Genomic DNA, 21486 nt, shown 5'->3' with positions numbered 1-21486 from the left:
TGGAACTCAGTCTTGACCAGTACCTCTTAGATAAGCATGCTAACTTTCATTCAAGTAGCTTCAGTAGTTTCTGAGAAAACGTGTTCCCATTGCACACACACTGTACTAAGTCACATGACATGGATCAACTCATCAAGAGCAGTAACTCTGAAAAAAATGAATTTACGATACTAATTTCAAACTCATTTGTGATCATGACCAGTAGCACAAGTGTAAAAGATTTAATTTCTCTGACTGAAATAGTTTTGAGAAAATATGTCCCCTTTGAGAAGCGGATGGATGAAGGGATGGACGACTCCCTTCATATAGCCCCTGCCCTACTTCATGACGGGGGATAATAAAAGGATCCGGTGGGTACAACTTTCAGTGTTTACCCTTGTCTGTCTACAATCAAGTCACTGTGTTCGGGGGTCATGGGGTAAACATTACTGTGAACATATTCCCGAGCAGGAAGCTCACCACTGTGAAAGTACCAACAGCTGCAAGGAACTTTCACATGCAGTAACCAGGAAACTTGTGACCGGGGACGTGTCGACACCGAACGGATAACCCGTAAAGATCACATGCAGAAATCTGAACAAAAAATACCTTGGTATTTATTTTTCAAATGATCATCAACGCATCTCTTATGTCATTCCATGTCTTTCATATCAATATTCAAATACTAGTCCAGGTACCAAAATCAGTGTCTTAAAAACAGGTTTCAGTTGGACCTGCATGTATACTGCCTCTAGCATTGACCTTTTGACATAACAAATCCAAGAAACTGGCAGGGTTAAGGTACCGATTGTATTAGGAATAAACTAAATGTATTTGCCAGATTAATACATAATTTTTATTCCCAATACAGGATACTCAGATAAATGCATAATTTATGATTTGTGCTGGACGCCGGACAAACAGGCCAGAATAGAAGGTAACAAAAAGCTCATAAAAAACACAAGCTGAAGATTTCAATGGAATTTATTTATAAATACACGATGTACAGTAAATAAACTGAGGGGACAAAAATGTGCCCCCAGTAAAAGAAGAATGTCAAGGTATAATGACAGAGACATGTCACAGATCTGTGTATATACAGTATCACATGTGGGTTTGTACGTGGTGAAAGTACATTAAGCTCAAGTATATCAAGGAAGACAAGACATGGAAGCTGTTAACACCAGACTTGGCAAGACTATACATGTTGTAGGCCATCAGTGAATAAACTCAAAACTCATCCTATAAGAAGGCGATCATGACAGTGATCAGATCTATCATAGCAGAGAAGGCGAGTCAAAACTTCAAAGGTTTGTACGCTATGTTTCTACATTCAGATGCTTTGCAATGTAGTCTCTTTAACCAATGAATCAAGTCAGGGTCTCACTCCAGTAAGAGGGAAACCAGTGAGTGATCCATCTTCCTGAAGCAAGGGAGTTAACTGACTATAAAAATCCAGTTTCCACCCTTGCTGAACTTGACTGGAATTTCTGGGCTCGATCATAGCCCACCAGTGGCTATGAGTTATGTTCCATCTTTATTCCTCCTATTGACCAATCAGATTCCACCTCTCATATCACTTGCATTTGCTTCAAACAAAATGGTGGCAGCAAGTCAAGACGATCTGATCAATAATCAAGATCTATATTTTAGAAAAACTGGTCTTACTTCGGAAGTGCATCAAATCACGTGAACACCTTGATTAAAAACATGAAAGGAATTGAAAAATATCTGTTGACGCCAAGTTGGCCGTACACATGCTCTGGAAATCCTGCTATCGACCGAAATCTGCACAGCAGTTTACGAACGGATGTAGATTTTGTTACACAATTTTGATTGGACTACGCAGAGACTCATTAGTCCAGCCAAAATATAACTCCATATTCCAGGTTAGATTAGCAAGCTTGGAAACTGGACTTTTATAGTCAGTAAACTCCTTGCCTGAAGAAGATCAGATCTGAGAGATCAGACCAATGTCTCGTTTGACGAGCTATGACCTTGTGCCCTCTGCACACTGCTTCAGTATCAGCCAGTGGTAGGGTTTGCACAAAAACCATGCTTGGAGTAGGGCTGCTTTGACTGCTGTGATACACAGCCTCATTTCATTGCCTAATAAAGAATAGACACACCTCACTGTCACCCTGAACTGCAGTTCCAGATATTTACAGGGGAAGGAGGCAAGGTGAATTGGGGTTTAAGGTCCCGTCCAAGATTATTGCATATATATAGCGATGGCATGCACAGGTGATGGAGGCTCACAGTGTATACAAACGCAGGAAGTATGGACGATGTGGGGATTAGGAGGCCAATTAGGTCCCCAGCACGACGGAAGTGAGGAGTGTGGTCACTGGATTATTGTGATACATTGATAGTCTGCTTATGCTATTGACTGGTTTATCATGTTTATAGAGTGTAGATTGGATTATTTACCAGTTGTAGAAAACTACTCACTAGCTCACCCACACAGCAAAAGTAGGTTCTTTCTATTCATAGGCAAATCCAGAGGGGGCGGTCCAGGGGGTCCAGATCCGAGAGAGACTTTTGACATTTTGGACCCTCCCTTTTAAAAATGCTGGATCTGCCCTTGCTCTAATTATATTCAGATCAGATTTAGGATGTCATTATGTATCCGTGACGATATTCAGGACATTAAGGCATCTGAGAATGTTTTCATCATTAAAGCTAAAGGTACCATAAGATCTGAGTCCTATATTTCAAGGCATAAAGTTCTCTACATCAATGCATATCTTGAAGTAAACTGAAGCCTTATTCATAGCATGTGCTGATTTGGCATTAAGCAATATTTACACAATCATTAACAAGAATGTTCAATAAGTACCATACACAAATAACAGGGAAAATAGTTCACTGCTTTTCCAGATAAAATACTATACAATGCTATACAATATACACCTTGTTATATACAAGTGCTTAATAGTCATAATCTCTGAGCAAGTTGCAACAATAACAATGTCATAGTGCTCCACAGTAAACAATCCATGTTGTGTACCAATCTATCACATAATTCTATCTGAGCTCAGAGGGGAATATATACAAAACAATATTGTCCATCTGAATGAGCCTCCTCGTCTCAACATCTTGTCATCAGGACCATCACATCATCAGAGCTCCAGATAAGCTTTTGGTGTTGTGGGTATTTTACCCATGCATTTTAAAATCATTGGGTATCAGTAATTCTATCTGGGTATTCAAATTTCTGTTACCCACTAATTTTTACACATGTGGGTATTTAAGTTAAATATTTAAAAACACTATTCTAAATAAAAACATCTAGTCCCTGCAAACTGGTGTCATGTGGGTTTGAGAGCTTTATAGGACTAAAAAATACCAGGTACTTCCACAAGAAAGTGTGATGGCAAATGATCATGATGTAACTGTCATGGAATGCCCGTTTATAATTTCAAAATAAGTTGCTGATTTGCTAATCGAATACGCAGGGTTACTTCACAATATTTTGATGATACGCACAATATTTGGGCTCGCTCGGAGCGCCATATTACGAGATATGTCCCTCCTATTGACCAATCAGATTCCACCTCTCATATCACTTGCATCTGCTTCAAATAAAATGGTGTCGACCAGTCAAGACGATCTGATCGATAATCAAGATCTATACTGTAAAAAAACGGGTCTTACTTTGCATAATGCATCAAATAATGTTAGTACCTTGTTTACAAACATGAAAAGATTTGGAAAATATCTGTTGACAGATACAGTACACATACTTAGCAAATCCTACAATCGACCGAAATCTGCATGGCAGTTTTAGAACTGGATGCCTATTTTGCTACGCAATTTGATTACACTATGCATATACTCGTTAGTCCAGAGAATATATAACTCCATAATTCCAGTCTAGTTTGGCAAGGGTTGAAACTGGACTTTTATAGTCAGTTAACTCCCTTGCCTCAGGAAGATGGCAGACATTATGCAGACAAATCCCTGTTTGTACATGCTGTATTGTTCAAAAGAAATAATACAGTTGAGAAAAAAATAATCATAATCAGTTAATCAAACACTTTGCTTTAAGTTAGTTTACAGAGGGTTTTGCATGTAGCACAGGAAAATTAGCAATTACATTATTACAAATGTCAAACAGAACTTCTACATGTACAGTAATCTGTTCCATATGCCAAATTTATATTTCTCCACATAGTGTTTCATCTCTTCACTCAATTTTCATATGTTCAGAATGTTGAGTACATAATAATTTGCAAATTATTGTCACTAAACCAGTGACCAATAGCATTTTTACAACAAATTGTCCCTGTACATCATTTACTAGCAATGACCAGCTATGTTTACAGGATAGTGTATGTGCTGCTATGTTTACAGGATAGTGTATGTGCTGCATACACAGAAACAGTGAGCTAAACTCATCTTGTATACCATTCATTTCAGACCAGTTGTTAAAAGCACCACTCTATACATGCTATAGACAATTGAAAGGTGGCCCAGTCGTCTAAGGCGCAGCGATTCGCTGTTGCGTCCCTTGGGCACGCCAGAAACCTATGATTGTGGGTTCGAATCCCGGTTCGACCCGATTATGTTTCTAGGTTTGTCAGCATCATACCCGTGCTCATGGGTTTCAACGAACTGGTAAACGTCTGAGACCTGCATCACTCCGGGCTTTCCTCCCACATTAAGCTGACATGCCATGATATAACTGGAATACTGTTAAAAGCGGCGTTAAACACAACTCACTCACACACCAGTTGTTAAAAACACCACTCTATACATGCTATAGACAATAGAAAGCTTAATTAATCATGCTACCTGTGTGTAACTCTGTATCCTTTACCTTCTAACTGTGTTCCCTCACCTTTTATCACTATCTAATTTCCCAGGAAAAGTCCAGTTTTCCAAACAAGCTAACTATTACAAGTGAACTATGTCCTAGAATCATAATTCCGCAGCAAGTACAATATTTTGGCATTAAATCCACAGCTAAGCAGTCATAAAATATTTTGATTTGGCAACAAAATTTTTTAACAAATACTTCAATAGATTCTGCAATTTAAGTTGCAAACTGGTCCTCATATTTCTTCATAATCAGACTTAACACAGCATGTGATAAGACAACATGCAGATCCCAATCGGTAGCTAGACGGTTTCACATTGAGTAGAGGAACATCCCACTTATACAAGCGAACCTCTGACTGCCTGGAGCCTCTCAATGCAACCACAAGTCGATTTCGTGAGATAACCACATTGGTTGGTTTCACATCGACTCCAACTTCAAAAGTGCGACGAACCGGACATGCGAGAAAATCACCCTCCGCTGTAAAGACTTGAACTCTGTAGTTGTTGGCATCTGCGACATAGATGTTGTCACATTGGTCAACACAGAGCCCCATGGGATAGAACAACTGTCCGTACACATGGCCCTGTGACCCCATCTGACGAATAAACTGACCATTCATTTCATGAATCTTGATTCTGTGGTTGCCAGTGTCAGACACAACAATTTCATTTCTGTTGTTAACTGTGACATACGAGGGTTGAATGAAATGATTGTGGCCGGAACCTTTGGAGCCGAAGTTGGTGCATGGCTTCTTTTGATCGGTCAACACATGCACTGTGTTCTTTTCAAGACTGGTCACTACAACCTTCTGAGTGTTGTCCAGTGAAATTCCACATGGATTATCGTACTTGTAGAAACTCCCAAATGCTGCTATTAGGTGACCATCCATAGCATACTCCCTAAGTAAAGCCGCTCCAGAACGACTCACTGATAACAGCACAGTGTTAAAACTTGTCACACACACGTCCCGAATTGAGCAGTCAGTATAGAAACTTGACAGGAAATCGCCCCTGACGCTGAATATTGCAACCTTATTCAAGCTACAATCGGTGACGATGATGTTGTCGTTCAACGGATTCACGGCGAGTCCTGAAACGTGCGTAAAATCCCCTTCACCGGTGCCGTGCCCAGCGAATTTGTTGATAAATACTGCCATCGAGTGTTGATTGTTGACAACAAACACGTCACTGTTCTCCCAGTCAAATGCCTTGTCTCCGTACAGAGTCTGGTATGTCGGGGGTTGGTCGACGGGAAGTGTTGCCATCTCTCCAGTACTCTCAGACACAGACGTTACTTCTCGAAGATGAAGAATAAGATAATTATCGGGGAAGCTCCACACGCCCCCTGATGGAACATATATGGTCTGTCGACAAACTGGACAGGGAAAACGCCCGCCGTTGCCGTTCCTGGTAACGTGGCTTTCGAGGCATTCTTGACAGAACGTGTGGAGACATGGTATGGCTTTCGGACGTTCGAAAACGTTTTTACATATCGGACAGTGGAAATGAGATTCAGTGTGGTGTTGTTCCGCCATCTTGTCAAATGTCACATGACCACGTGTCATGTGATAAACTCATGATCATGTGACGATAAATGGGGGTTCATTGGGTGAACTAAACAACAATCCCTACCCACGGAGATCATTACCCAAACGAATTTAGCGCACTCCTACCCAAAGTTTGGATAACCGGTACCCACTTGTACCTAATCAACTGGAATACACATACCCCCAAAACGCGAATGAAAATACCCAATGAAAATATAAATGACTTCTTATAGTAATCACCCATTCAGTCACTTCGCATTCATGAGTTGATTGATAAATTGTTCATTCACCAAATAATGAATGAATGTTTGAAATACGAATTGAATGAATTATGGAAATGTCTAATGAACAAATGTTGGAAATGTGAATTGAATGAAATTTTGGAAATGTAACAGTGCCATGAATAAATTGCTATGAAAGTGCAGGTCAAAATATATGAGAATTTAGGGCTGAATAAATTATTAGAAACCTATATTTTTTTCGTTATCCCGGTCTGTACCGGTTAAGGCATTCCCGTTTCTGACATCTTGCAAACTATTTACAAAATAATGGATACGAGTCATCCAAATCTGGGTACGGGTACCAGTTTGACGAGAATGTTACGGGTCAGCCATAATCGTTGGGGGTATCCTCCCATCAGTCATACAGGCCATTTGTCATACAGCTTATAACAACATAGGATATGCGTACCTATCAATATGTACTGTTCCACACAGATCATTAACTGTGTTTATGTTTAAGTTTGAATTATAGGGAACACCAGGATTATAATCATGAATGATCTTGTGCTAATTCATTTGCAGATTGTAAGAAAACAACTTGTAAAGCAGAAAAGTAATTAATAAATAAGTATGGTTTATTCAACATAATATCATAAATATGAACCAAAGAATTAATAACATAATTCAATATTCAAAGCATCTAAATGGCGGATAATGGCTATCCAAGCTTCAATAGGTGACCTGCAGCATCAAGAAACTGGACTGGACTTTCCTTCCTTGGGTCAGTTGATCTTTCAGTCTCTGGAGTCTATTGTCAACCTCACGGTAGACCCGCTTTCTACTTGGTTCAGGTGCACCGAGGTTGATCTGCGCCAATTTCCCCTTGTCAGCTTTCTCAGTCAATCGGAAGACTTCTAATTGTATATCGAATTTCTTTATTTCACATACTGAAGAGGCCACAGGCCTATAGTACAAGTTGAAGAATATACAGTTTTATACAATTTATGTACATATCTCACCAGATCACCTCACGTCATTCCACCTCGCATTTCAACGCAGTCACATAATTTCGCACATTCAGTACAATACCATGCCCTGTAATTTCATAATTTCTATATTACCATATCACATCTTGTTATATCATACAACATATTCTATAACATCATATCATATTGTATCATTATTATAAGATCATATTATATAGTATTATTTCATATAACATTATCATAACATACTATACATACCATCGTACCATATATCACAACTATATTGTATCACATTTCAACATGTCATATCACAAAACACATTAGCAATGTCATAGCTTGTCCCATCTTATCTTATCATATCATACCATATAATGCCATGTCATTCCATGCCAATTTATTTCATATCAATCAATCAATATTTATTCAACACTGGAAGACCGCAAGCCATATAATATGTACACTAAAAAAACAGTATTTACACAATTTCTATAATACACATAACATATTGCATCATATCATAGACTTCTATCAGACGGTAGATGTTGGGGTGTTGGTGAGGAAGACTTCTATTCAGCTTGTTGTGGAAGCCTTCCAGGTTGTTGTTGGTCCTCGGGCCAGTGGTGTCATGGTGATTCCATAGGAGAATCGGAAAGCGAGCATCATAATCTACCCAAGTCAATACCACGTAGTCGTTGAAGGTGTCAGCTCTGGGTAGATCAGGTGTGTGCTGCATCGCTTCTAGCCAGGCGTCTTGGACATGATCTGCAGGGAGAAGCGCTAGACCTGCTGCCCGTCTAATCCACTGTTGCACTGCTGGATCTTCTTTATAGACTACAGCCAACCCTAGGTCTTGTGTCTTCCTCCATATGGCTTGGCTGTAGTGGAAGAAGCAGCCCTTGACTTCAGCGTTGGGGAACTCCAACTGGATGGCACGGATTGCTGCTTGTTCAAAATCTGTCTGCAGGCGAGTGGGGGCAAGTTCTGTTCAGGGTGTCTGCTACATGGGTCTTCAAAAGGCTGAACAGTCTTCTGTACGTTGTCATCTGGTGGTCGGGTAGCAAAGCAGAAACTACAGGACGGCTGGCAGACCCACTTCTGACGTGAACTATGTACACTCGATCCCAAAGGTCAGGGCAGGGGGTAAAGGTACCACCCATGTATATCGTCTCAGCACCTTGTAGGATCTGTAGCTGCTCACCTGTGGCAAAGGCAAGGATCTTATTTTTCTTCTCCGTCGCTGAACAGGAGGAAGCGGTTCCCATCTGATGTATGGCTCCAGGCATCATCTAGGTCCACTTGGGCTCTGGTTTGGGGCAGGACGGGTATGGTCTTCCTTCTGTGGCGGCAAAGGGCACTGCTCATGCTGGGGAAGGCAGGGAGGGCTTGGGCTTGGTCATCATCTTCTTCAGCGATCTGTTGGTTGTAGAGCTGCTGTATTGGGGTTGTTTCCTCTCTTGCTCTCTTCCTCATGTTGCTGACAAAACGGTTTGAATTCCCCGGGGGGTGGTTGTGCTCTGACACATTCCTCACAAAATCACCAACAGTAGTGCACTTGCTCTGTTTATATACGTTCGAGCAGCTGTCCATCTCTAAGAAATAAAGTTAGTTTGACCATCGCTATTGCATCTCTTGGCTTTAGGAGATCTATGACAGATAGCGGATCTAACTGTAATTCTTGTTGTTGTTGTTGTTGTTGTTGTTGTTGTTGTTGTTGTTGCATTAGGTGTTTAAGAGGTCGCCTTCTGCCTAGGCAATTTCGGCTGACCTGTCCCTCTTTGGGACTCCAGTGTGTGAGAAGGGTTCACATATCTATTGTGAGTTCGGTGTTCACATAATTTCTGTTTTTGCATTGATATGATTTCTATTTTCTTTGTTGTTGCATTAGGTGTTTAAGAGGTCGCCTTCTGCCTAGGCAATTTCGGCTGACCTGTCCCTCTTTGGGACTCCTGTGTGTGAGAAGGGTTCACATATCTATTGTGATTTCGGTGTTCACATAATTTCTGTTTTTGCATTGATATGATTTCTATTTTCTTATATTGATATGATTTCATTTTTATCCTTGGCTGCTCTGTTTATATACGTTCGAGCAGCTGTCCATCTCTCAGAAATAGAGTTAGTTTGGCCTTCGCTATTGCATCTCTTGGCTTTAGGAGATCTATGACAGATAGCGGATCTAACTGCAATTCTTGTTTTAACCTAGCCCGGGCTGGGGCATGGTCTTGACATTCTAGTAACAGGTGGTCAATGGTTTCAGCCTGATTGCAAGATGAACAAACCTTGTCATAGTGCTTTTTGTGACCAAGTCTGAGGCGTGAGATAGCAGTTTCAATTTTCCTTTCATTTGAGTATGAGTTTGGCTTTTGTTGGACCTTGGGTTGAATTTTGTATAGCCATCTGCCGATCTTACTTGCGTCCCATTGGGCTTGCCATCTTTTTGCTATGGAGGCTTTGATTTTGCTTTTTATCTCTAGTTTACTAAAGGGAATAGGCTGTATATCCGCTTTGTCTAGAGCTAGCTTCGCCAGTGAGTCTGCTTTTTCATTTCCATGAATATCTATGTGAGAGGGGATCCAACACAGCTCCACCTGTTGCCCTTGGTCCGATAGTTTTGTATATTCGTATAGAATATTGTTGACTGTGTTTGGCCTGGAGTTTGAGTTTCTCCCACTGATGGCCTGAAGTGCACTTAGCGAGTCTGATAGGACGACTGCCTTTGCTTCCGGGAGTTCCGGTATGAGTTTGAGTGCATGATGAATTGCCTCCAATTCAGCCGTGAATACTGACTGACCATCAGGCAAGCAAACTGAATGTGCTTGGGGTTTGGAGCTGTGGATATGGATCCCGTAACCAGCACTGTTGTTGATAGGATTCTTGGATCCATCAGTGTATATATGGGCCCAGCTGTCCCAGGTAGTTTGAATTTTAGTGATAGCTACTGATCGTAGTAGGGTTGGGTTTTCTCTTTTAGTGACTTCTGATGTTAAAGCAGTGTCAACTTTGGGAGTTTGTAAAGTCCAGGGAGGGTGTAACCCTTTGTAGTGACTTTCTGGAGGCTGAATGTCATCGCAATTGTGACTTCGAATGAGTTCACGTACTAATATCCCAGATGGCTTTAGTGAGGGATTTTTTCGAGCTAGGGCTTCATCTCGAGCGTTTTTGTCTTGCCATATCTTTTTAACCAAAGGGTTTGATGTTCGTCCCCAGAACGATAATATTGCCTGCTCTCTTCTTAGTTTCAATGGGAGTTCTCCCGTTTCTACTTGTAGTGCTTCTAGTGAGGTGCCTGTCGCTGCGCCTGTGGCCAGCATTAGGGCTTTGTATTGTATTCTGTCTAGGCGCCTCAAGACAGTATTTGATGCTGAGTGAAAAGCCTCACAACCATAGTCAATTTTTGATCTGATAAGAGCTTTGTAGAGGTCCAGCTGAGTGTCCCTCGATGTGCCCCAAGATGTGCCTGAGATTGCCCGTAATACGTTCAGGTCTTTTTGACATCTGTTATCCACATATTCTATATGCTTGCGCCAAGTGAGGTGTTGATCAAGGATAACTCCAAGAAATATTGCAGATTTTTCGAATTTGATAGGTTTGCCTTTTATGGAGACACGGGGTATCATAGCATCTTTCCCCCGGCGTTTGAATAGAACTCCAACCGTTTTTTCACTTGAAAGGGTGAATCCCCATTTATTGCACCATTGATCTACTCCGTCCAGGGCTGACTGGAGTTTTTTTCTGATCTGTGAGATATCTCTGTGCTTTACCCATATTGCTCCGTCATCAGCGAACTTAGAAGTTTGGGTAGGAGAGCTGACATGGTCAAAAAGATCATTGATCATGATATTAAACAGGGTTGGGCTTATGATGCTGCCTTGTGGCGTGCCATTGTCCAGTGCCATAGGATCCGATCGATTGTTCCCTAGTTTAACTGATAGCGACCTGTCTTGCAGGAAGCTGTCTATGAAGTTTGCCATGTTCCCTTCAACTCCATTTTGTGATAGTTTTGAGAGGAGTCCGTCATGCCATACCATATCGAAGGCTTTGCTGAAGTCCAGAAATACTGCGGCTAAGTATTGTCTGTTTAATTGGGCTTTTTTAATTTCATTTTTCAGTCTTAGAATATGATCTAGACACGAGTGTCCCTTCCTGAAGCCACTTTGGTCAGGTTTTATGTGATTGCCAGTTTCAAGATGATGCATGAGCCTTTTTGTAACCATGGCTTCCATGGCTTTGCACATGTTTGAGGTGAGTGAGATCGGTCGATAAGAGTTTGGTAGGGCTTCTTTTTTCCCTTGCTTGAGCAGCGGGATAACCGCAGCATGTTTCCATGCTTTTGGGACTTCTCCTTTGGACCATATCGTGTTATACAACTCAGTGAGTAAGCCTTTGGTTTGATCAGGTAGGTTTTTCAATATCTCGTAACTGGTTGTGTCAAGACCAGGTGCTGTGCCTTTTCTATGTTGTATCGCATCATCAAACTCTGTCACAGTAAATGGTATATTGTATACCAGATGCTTGCTTTGCGGCCGTTTTGAGATCTTAGGCATAAGCATTTTTTCCTGTTTGAATTCTTTGCTGCAATTTGTGTTGCTGCTGACAGATGAGAAGTGAATTTTTGTAGGTTTCCGCTTACCCCTGATTGCGTGTATTTTGCTCCAGACTGTTTTAGCATTTGTTTTCTCATTAAGGGATTTGCAGAAGGTCTGCCATGACTCTTTTTTAGAATCGTCTATGAGTTGTCTTACTTTCGTCCTGGCTGCTCGGACTTGGGCAAAGGCTGATTTATCCCTTTTTGACCTATTTAGGGCTTTCTTTCTCACTCTCCTAGCTTTTGCTATTTCCCTGTTCCACCATGGTACCGGCGTTTTGCCAGTTTTGTGGTCTTTTTTTTGGAATTGATTTTTCAGCTGCGGCAATAATTGCTGAGGTGAGATTTTGGCAAAAAAGATCAGGATCATCCGAGGCAATTTCTGAGGACTTGAATGATATACATTCCTTCCTGAATTAAGGCCAGTCAGCCTTTGCATAGTCCCATGTGGGCTGAGGATCGGGCTGTTCCTCTAATTGTGGTGGGCTACCTATGTAGGTGAGTATAGGAAGGTGATCGCTTCCCCAAGTGTCGTCATGGACTTGCCATTGGCAATGTGAGGCGAGGTGTTTGGTGGTAATTGTAAGATCAATTGAACTCCACGTGTTGTGGACTTGGTCATAACGTGTGTGACTGCCGTTGTTCAGAGTTATGAGATTGTCGTCCTCAACCCATTTCTCTACCATTTTGCCGTATTTGCATGAATCATTCCTGTCTTCCCAAAGAGGGCTGTGGGCATTAAAGTCACCAAGGATTATCCCATTTTTGCCTACTATTTGAGCTAGTCTTGTTAGCTCTTCCATGTTCGTTTCATGGGTAACCCTGTGATATATGTTAGCTATGCGTAATTCGTTGCCATTTGCCAGTTTTAGGGAGATTACTTGGGTTTCAAGGTTTCCTACGTTTGCTTCAATATTCTTGGAGGTACAGCTGTCGTGGACAAGGGTGATTAGTCCTCCTCCCTTGTTGCCAGGCATAAGTCTTTTTCTGTCTTTTCTATGTTGGGTGTACCCAGGTAGTGTGAATTTGGCTTTTTCACTGAGTTTAGTCTCCTGTATTAAAATGACATGAGGCTTGATCACCTTTTTTTTGACGAGTGCAGTCAGTTCATTGCCGTGGCTCTTAAGGCCATTTGCGTTCCACTGTAGTAAAACTTACTTACTTACTTTGGAGATTTAACGTGCGCTTTCCGACTGATGCGTATTTCGCACACGGGCCCGGCCAGGCCATTTAATGTGTTTCCGAAAGGGGCGAAGGTGGTCTGTGCAACCCAAGAGGGGGGTTTTAGGGGTTGCTTATATAGAATTTGGGAATTTTGAGATTTGGAATAGATGCCGATGGGATTGGGGAGGAGAACTAAGGGAGCTGGGTATGGTGGATGTTTGTTTGTTTATGTGATTTTGATTTGGTAGGTTATTGTGTTTTTAGATGCGTTTTATTAGTTCCGTTTTTATTAAGAATACGCCTAAGGCCTTGAAGTTTTCTAGTTTATTTTGTGGGTTTAGTATTTCTTCTAGAGTTAGAGCCTTGTTTAGATTAAGGGTGGTTTGTAATGCGGTTCGATGTGTTAGGTAGTGTGTGCAGTGGATGAGTGCGTGTTCTGGGGTTTCTGGTTGTTTGCAGTGTGGGCAGTTACCTGTAGTGTGTTTTTTAAATTTTTTTAGGTGGTTATTTAGGTTGGTGTGTCCTGTTTGGAGTTTAGTGATTACTCTGTCGATTTTTTTGGATGGATGGAGAATTTTTGGTTTGGTTAGTGGTTTGCTGAGCACTTTTTTGATTTGGCTATTTGAGTTTAGATATAGGTTATGCCATTTTTTTGTGATTTTTTGCTTGTTTACACTTTTAATTTCTGATTTTGAGATGGGTAAGTTTAAGCTTATTTCTGGGATTTTGAGGGATAGTTTAGCTGCTTTATCGGCGTTTTCATTACCGTATATTCCTACGTGGGCGGGTATCCACAAGAAGGTTATTTGTTTGCCTGCCTTAGTTAGGTCGTTGGAGCTTTTAAGTATTTGATTTATTAATTTAGGTCGGTTTTTGGTATTTTTGTTTTGGAGGGCTTGCAGTCCACTTAGGGAGTCGGTAAGTATTAGGATTTTTTTGTGTTTTTTGGATTCTTGATTATGGAGGGCTGAGGCCATGCCCATTAGTTCTGCCGTGAATATTGATTGGTTGTTTGGGAGTCGGAAGGATTGTGTGGTTTTAGTTGGTTGTGTGGTATGGACTCCGAAACCTGTGTGTTTGGAGGTCGGATTTGAGGATCCGTCCGTGTAAATGTGACACCAATTTGGCCAATTTTCGTGTATGTATGCTAGTGTGGTAGTTTTAGCTATGTTTGGGTCGGTTTGTTTATTTATTTGGCTAGCTAGTGTTGTGTCTATTTTGGGTATTTTAAGTTTAGGGGTGAAGATATTTGATTGTTTGCAGTTTTGTTTAAGATTTTTAATTTGGTGTTCATTTAGGTAGTTTGTTATTCTTTGGGATATTGGGGTAAGTAAGGGGTGTTTACGAGCTAGAGCTTGGTTTTTGGGGCTGATGTTTTGGTTTATTAAGTTTTGGATGAGAGGGTTTGATTGGGACGCGGCCCAGAAATTTAAGCTTAGCTGTTCCCTGCGTAGACTTAGTGGCATTTCTCCTGTTAAGGCCTGAAGTGAGGTGTAGGAGGTGCCATGTTGGGTGCGTGTAATTAGTTTGAGAGCCTGATATTGTATTGAGTCAAGTTTTTTAGATAGAGAGTTGTTTAGGGTGTTGTATATGGCGCAGCCGTAGTCTAGTTTTGATCTAATTAGTGATATGTAGAGAGAGAGGAGGGTATCTTTGGATGCTCCCCAGTTAGAGCCAGTTAGGCATCTTAGGGTGTTTAGGTCTTTACTGCATTTAGTTGTTAGGTTTTGAATGTGAGCATCCCAGGTGAGATGTTCATCGAAAATAAGTCCTAAGAATTTGGTTTGTTTTTGAAATTTGATTGTTTGATTGTTTAGCTGGAGGATTGGGGAGGCGGGTTTCATGTTTTTATGTTTGAATACTATTCCTGTTGTTTTTTCTGAGTTAAGGGAGAAGCCCCATTTGTCAGCCCATTGTTGTATTTTATTAAGAGATTTTTGGAGTAAATTTTGGACCATGTTCATGCTTTTAGTGCGGATCCAGATGGCTCCATCATCCGCGAATTTTGATGTGTTTACTTTAGGGGATAGGCCCTCGAATAGATCGTTTATCATTATATTGAAGAGGGTGGGGCTGAGGATACTGCCCTGTGGAGTACCATTTTCTAGGGGACATTGGTCCGATAGAGTTTGGTCTATACCCACGGTTATTTTACGATTGTTTAGGAAGTCCTGGATGTAGTTTATTATCTGACCTTTGAGTCCTATTTTTTTAAGTTTTTGTATTAGCCCATCGTGCCATACCATGTCGAAAGCTTTAGAGAAGTCTAAGAAGATGCCTGTGGTATATTGTTTATTTAGTTGTCCTGTCTTAATATCTTGTTCTAGTCGGGTGAGGTTATCTAGGGTTGAGCGGCCAGGAGTGAAACCGCTTTGATCTGGGTTTATGATGTTATTTTGGGTTAAGTAATGTTGTAATCTATTTTTAGCCATTGATTCCATTACTTTACATAAGTTTGAAGTTAGGGATATTGGTCTATATGAGTTAGCTTTAGTAAAAGCAAGTCCATGATAATTTATAGATGAGCGCTTATTGAGTTTTAGGGCATACCCTATTTAGGAACTGTTTCTTTGTTCCTTTGTATTTCATTATTTTGGAAGCCAGTTTGAGGATGCAGGTGGCTTTGGCTTTGACACTCATTTTTCTGCTTGTAATTTGGATCAATGCCGTTGCAATGAACTCTACAACTTTGTTTGTGTTCTGAGCCTTTTGTTTACCATGAGCTGGTGTTTTCTTTGCCTGACCGATTCGTTTGCTGTGTTCCTCAGTTTGAGTATTAGAAGGCATGGGGTTTGATTGGGGAGCTTGGGTCTTTTTCCCCTTTCGTTTAGCAGTGGCTTTGTGCCTGTGAGCAGGCGGATCAGTGCTCACAGATTCGATTGTTTGCTCAGTGCTCACAGATTCGATTGTTTGCTCAGTAGAATGATCAGTAGTCGCTTGGGTTTTTTCGACCTCATTGGGTTGAATAGATTTGGATTCAGATTGCTATTTTCTTGCAATTGATACAGTATTTATACATATGTGTGTGATCACAAAATACATCTCATCAGTTAAACAGTTTCTCATCTCAAAAATCTCTAGTCTCCTTTCATAGGATTACATGAATTACATTTATTAAGCTCCAAGGGCAAAGTATTTATTAAAACAACATATTAAATATTTGTTAGTAAAAGAACTTACAGTGACTTTGATCATTTTAATACCCTCTTCTCACAAGATAACCAGCTCACAACAACTCAGCCTTTATGAATTTAACATTGTTGTTGTAACAAAGGCCTTAACTGAGAGAGTGGGGTCATACCATTACAGCTTAAGGCGAGTGCTCTAATTACCCCCCTACTCAACTGTATGACGATTGGCAATAACAAGGTGTATGACAAATGGCCTGACTTAGTTCGTCCTCCACCCACTCTTGGCATTCATTCCAAATCTCAAAATTTCAAAATTACTTTATAAGCAACCCCTTAAGCCCCCCTCCTGAGTTGCACAAACTCACTTTTCCCCTTTTCGGAAAAACATTAAATGACCTAGCCGGGCCCGTGTGCGACATACGCTTGCAGTCGGAAAGCGCACGTAAAATCTCCAATATAAGTAAGTAATGGCCAGACTGACTGATGGGAGGGAACCTCGTTGGGCACCGATCGTCTGGTATCCTTCTTTTGTTATAAGAGCCGTTAACACAAATATTTCAAATGGAAACGTTCTGCGTTGTGCTTGTCCAATTTAGGACACTGCAAGTAAATACATATTCGAAAGAATGTCACAGGAAAGTGTCTAACGATATATGTATTTTTCAAATTTAATAATAATAACTACAGATTTATATAGCGCTGGTATCCAGTTCGAAGAACTGCTCAAAAGCGCTTCATTTGAGTCTACACAAAAAAGAGACATTGCACAGCTAGGAAAACACAAAGCCTCAATACTCCAAGAAAGATTTGGTGAAAAGATAGGTTTTGAGTCTTGATCGGAACAAAGTAGGACTGTCAATGTTCCTGATATCCAATGGCAGCCTATTCCATAGCTCAGGGGTAACTTTGGCGAAACTCCGACCTCCAAGAGTCGCCGTTCTAACACCAGGCACAGAGAGTAGGGACTGGCAACTTGATCTGGGAGATCTCCCAGGCACGTACTCTTCAAGAAGCTCGCTGATATAAGTTGATGTTTTTATTGTGTCTCGCATTGAACACAATCAGCATCACTTTATACTGGATTCTCTCATTGATTTTGAGCCAGTGGAGGTGTCCGTAGAATCGGTGTGATATGGTCAAACTTTTTGGATTTAGTAACAAGCCTGGCAGCACAGTTTTGAACTCTTTGAAGTTTGGTCGATGTTGACTCACGTGCGTAATAGTTCGATCTGATAGGGACAGAGCGGTAGCCTTGTGGTGATAGTGTATATGTAGACACACTTTTATATTTGAATTGAATGATAACAATTAATATTATCAATAATATTTCTACTTGACGTGTCTTTCACTTACCTCAAAGGACGGCAAGTTATTGGAAATAACGGGTTTGGGCTAATTAAGTTTGCACTTTAAATTATACAAAGGTTAACAGAAACAATTAGAATAGTTGTAGGATTTTAAGATGTTCTATTTGGTAAGTCTTTTTAAAGTATATTTTTACCGACGATCGCTTGCAAATTAATGTTATTGTCCAAGCTTAATAAATACATTATGAATCTCAACGTTTATCTGAGAGTTAATACATACGATACAGAAGCGGAGAAATACATCTTTCGTGTTTACCTGAGTCTGGCAGTGTTTTCAGAGGGAAAATACGACCATGTACATAACAAACGTATTACCACATGCGTACGTATAATACCAGCAAACCTATTAAAGGGAGATAACTCGAGCAGCGTTGTGTGTTGCGAGGAATCGCGAGATGTCAATGTTGAGTGTATGACGCAAATACCAAGGTGTCAGATTAGACAAAGAACGATTCTCTTAAACATGGACGCTGTTTTTGGTCACCAGATTATCATTTTATATATCACATCGGTCATAGGTGAATTTTCATCTATCGCTGTTATTATTATTCCTACTACTACTACTACTACTACTACTACTACTACTACTACTACTACTACTACTACTACTACGCCTATTACTACTACGTCTACTACGTCGTCGTCTACTACGTCTACTGCTGCTACTACTGTTGCTGCTGCCATTACTACTACTACTACTACTACTACTACTACTACTACTACTACTACTACTACTACTACTACCACTGACCCGTGAAGATCCGGGGTAGAATAGGTCTTCAGCAACTCATGCTTGCAGTAAGAGGCGACTATGCTTGTCGTAAGAGGCGACTAACGGGTCAGGCAATGCTCTGCTATTATCGAAAAAAACTATTACTACTACTATTAAATTTGGAACTATTAAAGATTTCAAAACCTCGGATGTCCCAGGTGACCCGTGTTGATCTGGGTATAACCCAAATTAACCCTGGTTGACCAATGTTAGCACAAGTCAGCCCATTTACGTCACACTTTGGTTGACCCAAGTTGCCCATACCTACTGAACCCCGGGGGTGAGGTACTCTGGTCAGATACTTATTTTAGTTGATTGATTCAATTATGAATACAAGTGTTGTAATGAATATAATAAACTAGGTATTGATAGTATATGTTTATTCTCATCTGTGTCAGGGAAAATTAACTATAGATCGTTGAAAAAAATATTTCAAAATTAATATGCAAATTTGATTAAATCGCATGTCGTTTGATGCTTTTGGCGTTATTTTGAAGTTTCTTGTCATGTTACATGCATTAAATAGAAAAGGTACAATGGTAACTTTGTCAAAGAATGAAAACATCTCATAGTTGTGTGTTATAAATGGCTCATATGTATCTCCGTCTCCTGGCAGCCATCTTTATATCTTGGGTTGCATTTTATGCGTTTTGTTATGGATACTGCACTTAGTTATCCTTCATTACCACTGGTTAACACAGGTTGAATCCAGCTCACCCTGGCTGGCAGAAATGTGGACACCTCGGTTGTCTCGGGTCATACAAAGTATGTTAATCGGACGCACGTAGCGAAACCTCTGTATGCAGCATTCAGATAAGAAGCCTCAAGGTGACGTCATCGTTAAAACTTCTGTAGTTAGTTTCATTTATTGATTCAATCTTTAATAAAAACATTTTAATGAATATAATTAAGTAGGGAATGATAGTGTATACGTATGATGACATGCGGCAAGGAAATGCAATATCGATTGTTGATATAAATATTTTAGAATCAATAATGCAACTTATATGTTTTACGTCTGTTTGATGACAAGCAGTGAATCTCATTTTAACCTTTCATAGTTGTGTGTCTTAGCCATACACGTAGCTTTTTTGCTTTCTCCTATAGCCATTTTGTATTACATTCGAACCCCGTATCTCTAACCCAACGGGACCGTGTTGTAACTTCGAGATATCCGGACATTCGACCAAGTAACAGTATTATAGATACATAGCAATAAGATTGCATACACAAGGAATTAGGGAAGTGTATTTCGTTGTCAATAATCAATAACAATTCTGACAGATTATGTACCGTTTATCTTAGGCACATCAGCATTTCACTATTTTACACAACAAAGTGCCATTCTCATCTCAAGTTTGTTAATTCATAGCTTGGATATTGTGTCACGCGGCTTTGATGCCTTCAGTCCGACTTTGATTTGCACATTTTGATGAAACCAGGATGTGCCGCCATGTTTTTTTTATCCAATCTACTCACGATGATTTATTTGTCAATAAGGATTATCATTTCAGTTGGATTAAATATTAAATACATGGTTGGTTTAAAAATGGTTCATATTGCACTGTACTTTTTTAGATATGTGGACAAATGACAACTTCAAGATAAAGGTACAAATTTCCACAGTAAAGTCACAGTTGGGACCAAGTTCAAGGTTCGAGATTGGGCTACCTATTTTGTTATCTCGAATTCGAGATAACCGGGGAAATTTATAAAGTGAGGCAGTTGGGACCGGAGAATAGGTTTGAGATATCGGTACATTTGAGATAACGAGGTTCGAATGTATATAAAAGGTTGCATTTCATGCGTTTTATATACTGGTACTGCGCTGTGTGATCCTTTGTAAACACTGGTCAGCCGGAGGGGGGTTGGGGTATTTTTTCCCTAGATTTTTTATTTATAGAAAACAGTTTTATTTGAATCAAGTTGGGGAAAAGTGATACTTGTTCAAATAGTTGCCCATATATCAGGTATTCCATGACGGGGAACTCACACATTGTACCTCTGTGGAGAATCAAAAACAGGTGTTAGGCGGAAGGGTCGAACACTTTAACCACGAGACTGTCACGCCTTTTCTGATTGAACTAAAACACACGTGCGTACAATTAAAATAAATATTAAAGTGTGTGGGGCAGTTTTGAAGGATTATAACTTTAAGTTTTAAGAGGCAGTGTATTGTAGACTTAAGTCAGAAAAAATAATGTATTTTCTCAATAAGGGAGTGGTGGTTTATGAATCAATTTGGAAGATACATCTATGGACTGAACGTTACAACGGTACCAATATACAAATATACTCGCAGTCGCCTTAATCATATGAAGCACACAAAAATAATGTTTCCATTTGAAATAATTATGTTAACGACTCGTTATAAAAAAGCAATAGGGAAAGAAAATACACCCTCCACCCCCCACCCCCCACCCCCCACCCTGGTAATAGTGGATGTGTGTACACGTGTCAAACGTGTGAATGTTAAAGTAGGTATATATAGAGTTAGTTTAAAGGGTAAAGTAGTCAAATGAAGTGTGAATGTAAAATTTCTGTAAATACAAAGAATGTTAGATTGTGTGAATGCAGATGCATGGGGAATGTAAATCAATGTGATTGTTAACTAAATGTAATGTGAGTGTTAAGTAAATGTAAATGTACTATGAGTGTTAAGTAAATATAAATGTACTGTGAGTGTTACGTGAATGTAATGTGAGTGTTAAGTAAATGTAAATGTAATGTGAGTGTTAGGTAAATGTAACGTGAGTGTTAAGTAAATGTAAATGTAATGTGAGTGTTAAGTGAATGTAATGTAAATGTTAAGTATATTTAATTGCACCGTGAGTGTTAAGGAAATGTAAATGTAATGTGGGTGTTAAGTAAATGTAATGTGGGTGTTAAGTAAATGTAATATGAGTGTTAAGT

General features: G+C 40.0%; 1 protein-coding gene across 1 annotated transcript; it reads right to left on the bottom strand.

Moving 5' to 3' along the window:
* Window positions 1-2174: 2174 nt before the first annotated feature.
* LOC139449719 (tripartite motif-containing protein 3-like) lies at window positions 2175-6338 on the bottom strand. The gene has a single exon (XM_071231232.1). It carries the CDS (start codon window positions 6336-6338, stop codon window positions 5037-5039), a length of 1302 nt encoding a protein of 433 aa, XP_071087333.1. The 3' UTR covers window positions 2175-5036.
* Between the last annotated feature and the right edge of the window lie 15148 nt (window positions 6339-21486).

Source organism: Haliotis cracherodii, unplaced genomic scaffold (genome assembly GCF_022045235.1).
Source record: "Haliotis cracherodii isolate W230 unplaced genomic scaffold, xgHalCrac1.p SCAF_8, whole genome shotgun sequence".
In the NCBI taxonomy this organism is placed as follows: Eukaryota; Metazoa; Mollusca; class Gastropoda; order Lepetellida; family Haliotidae; genus Haliotis; species Haliotis cracherodii.
The sequence above is the reverse complement of the archived record's forward strand: the minus strand, read 5'-3'. Positions and strand labels throughout refer to the sequence as shown.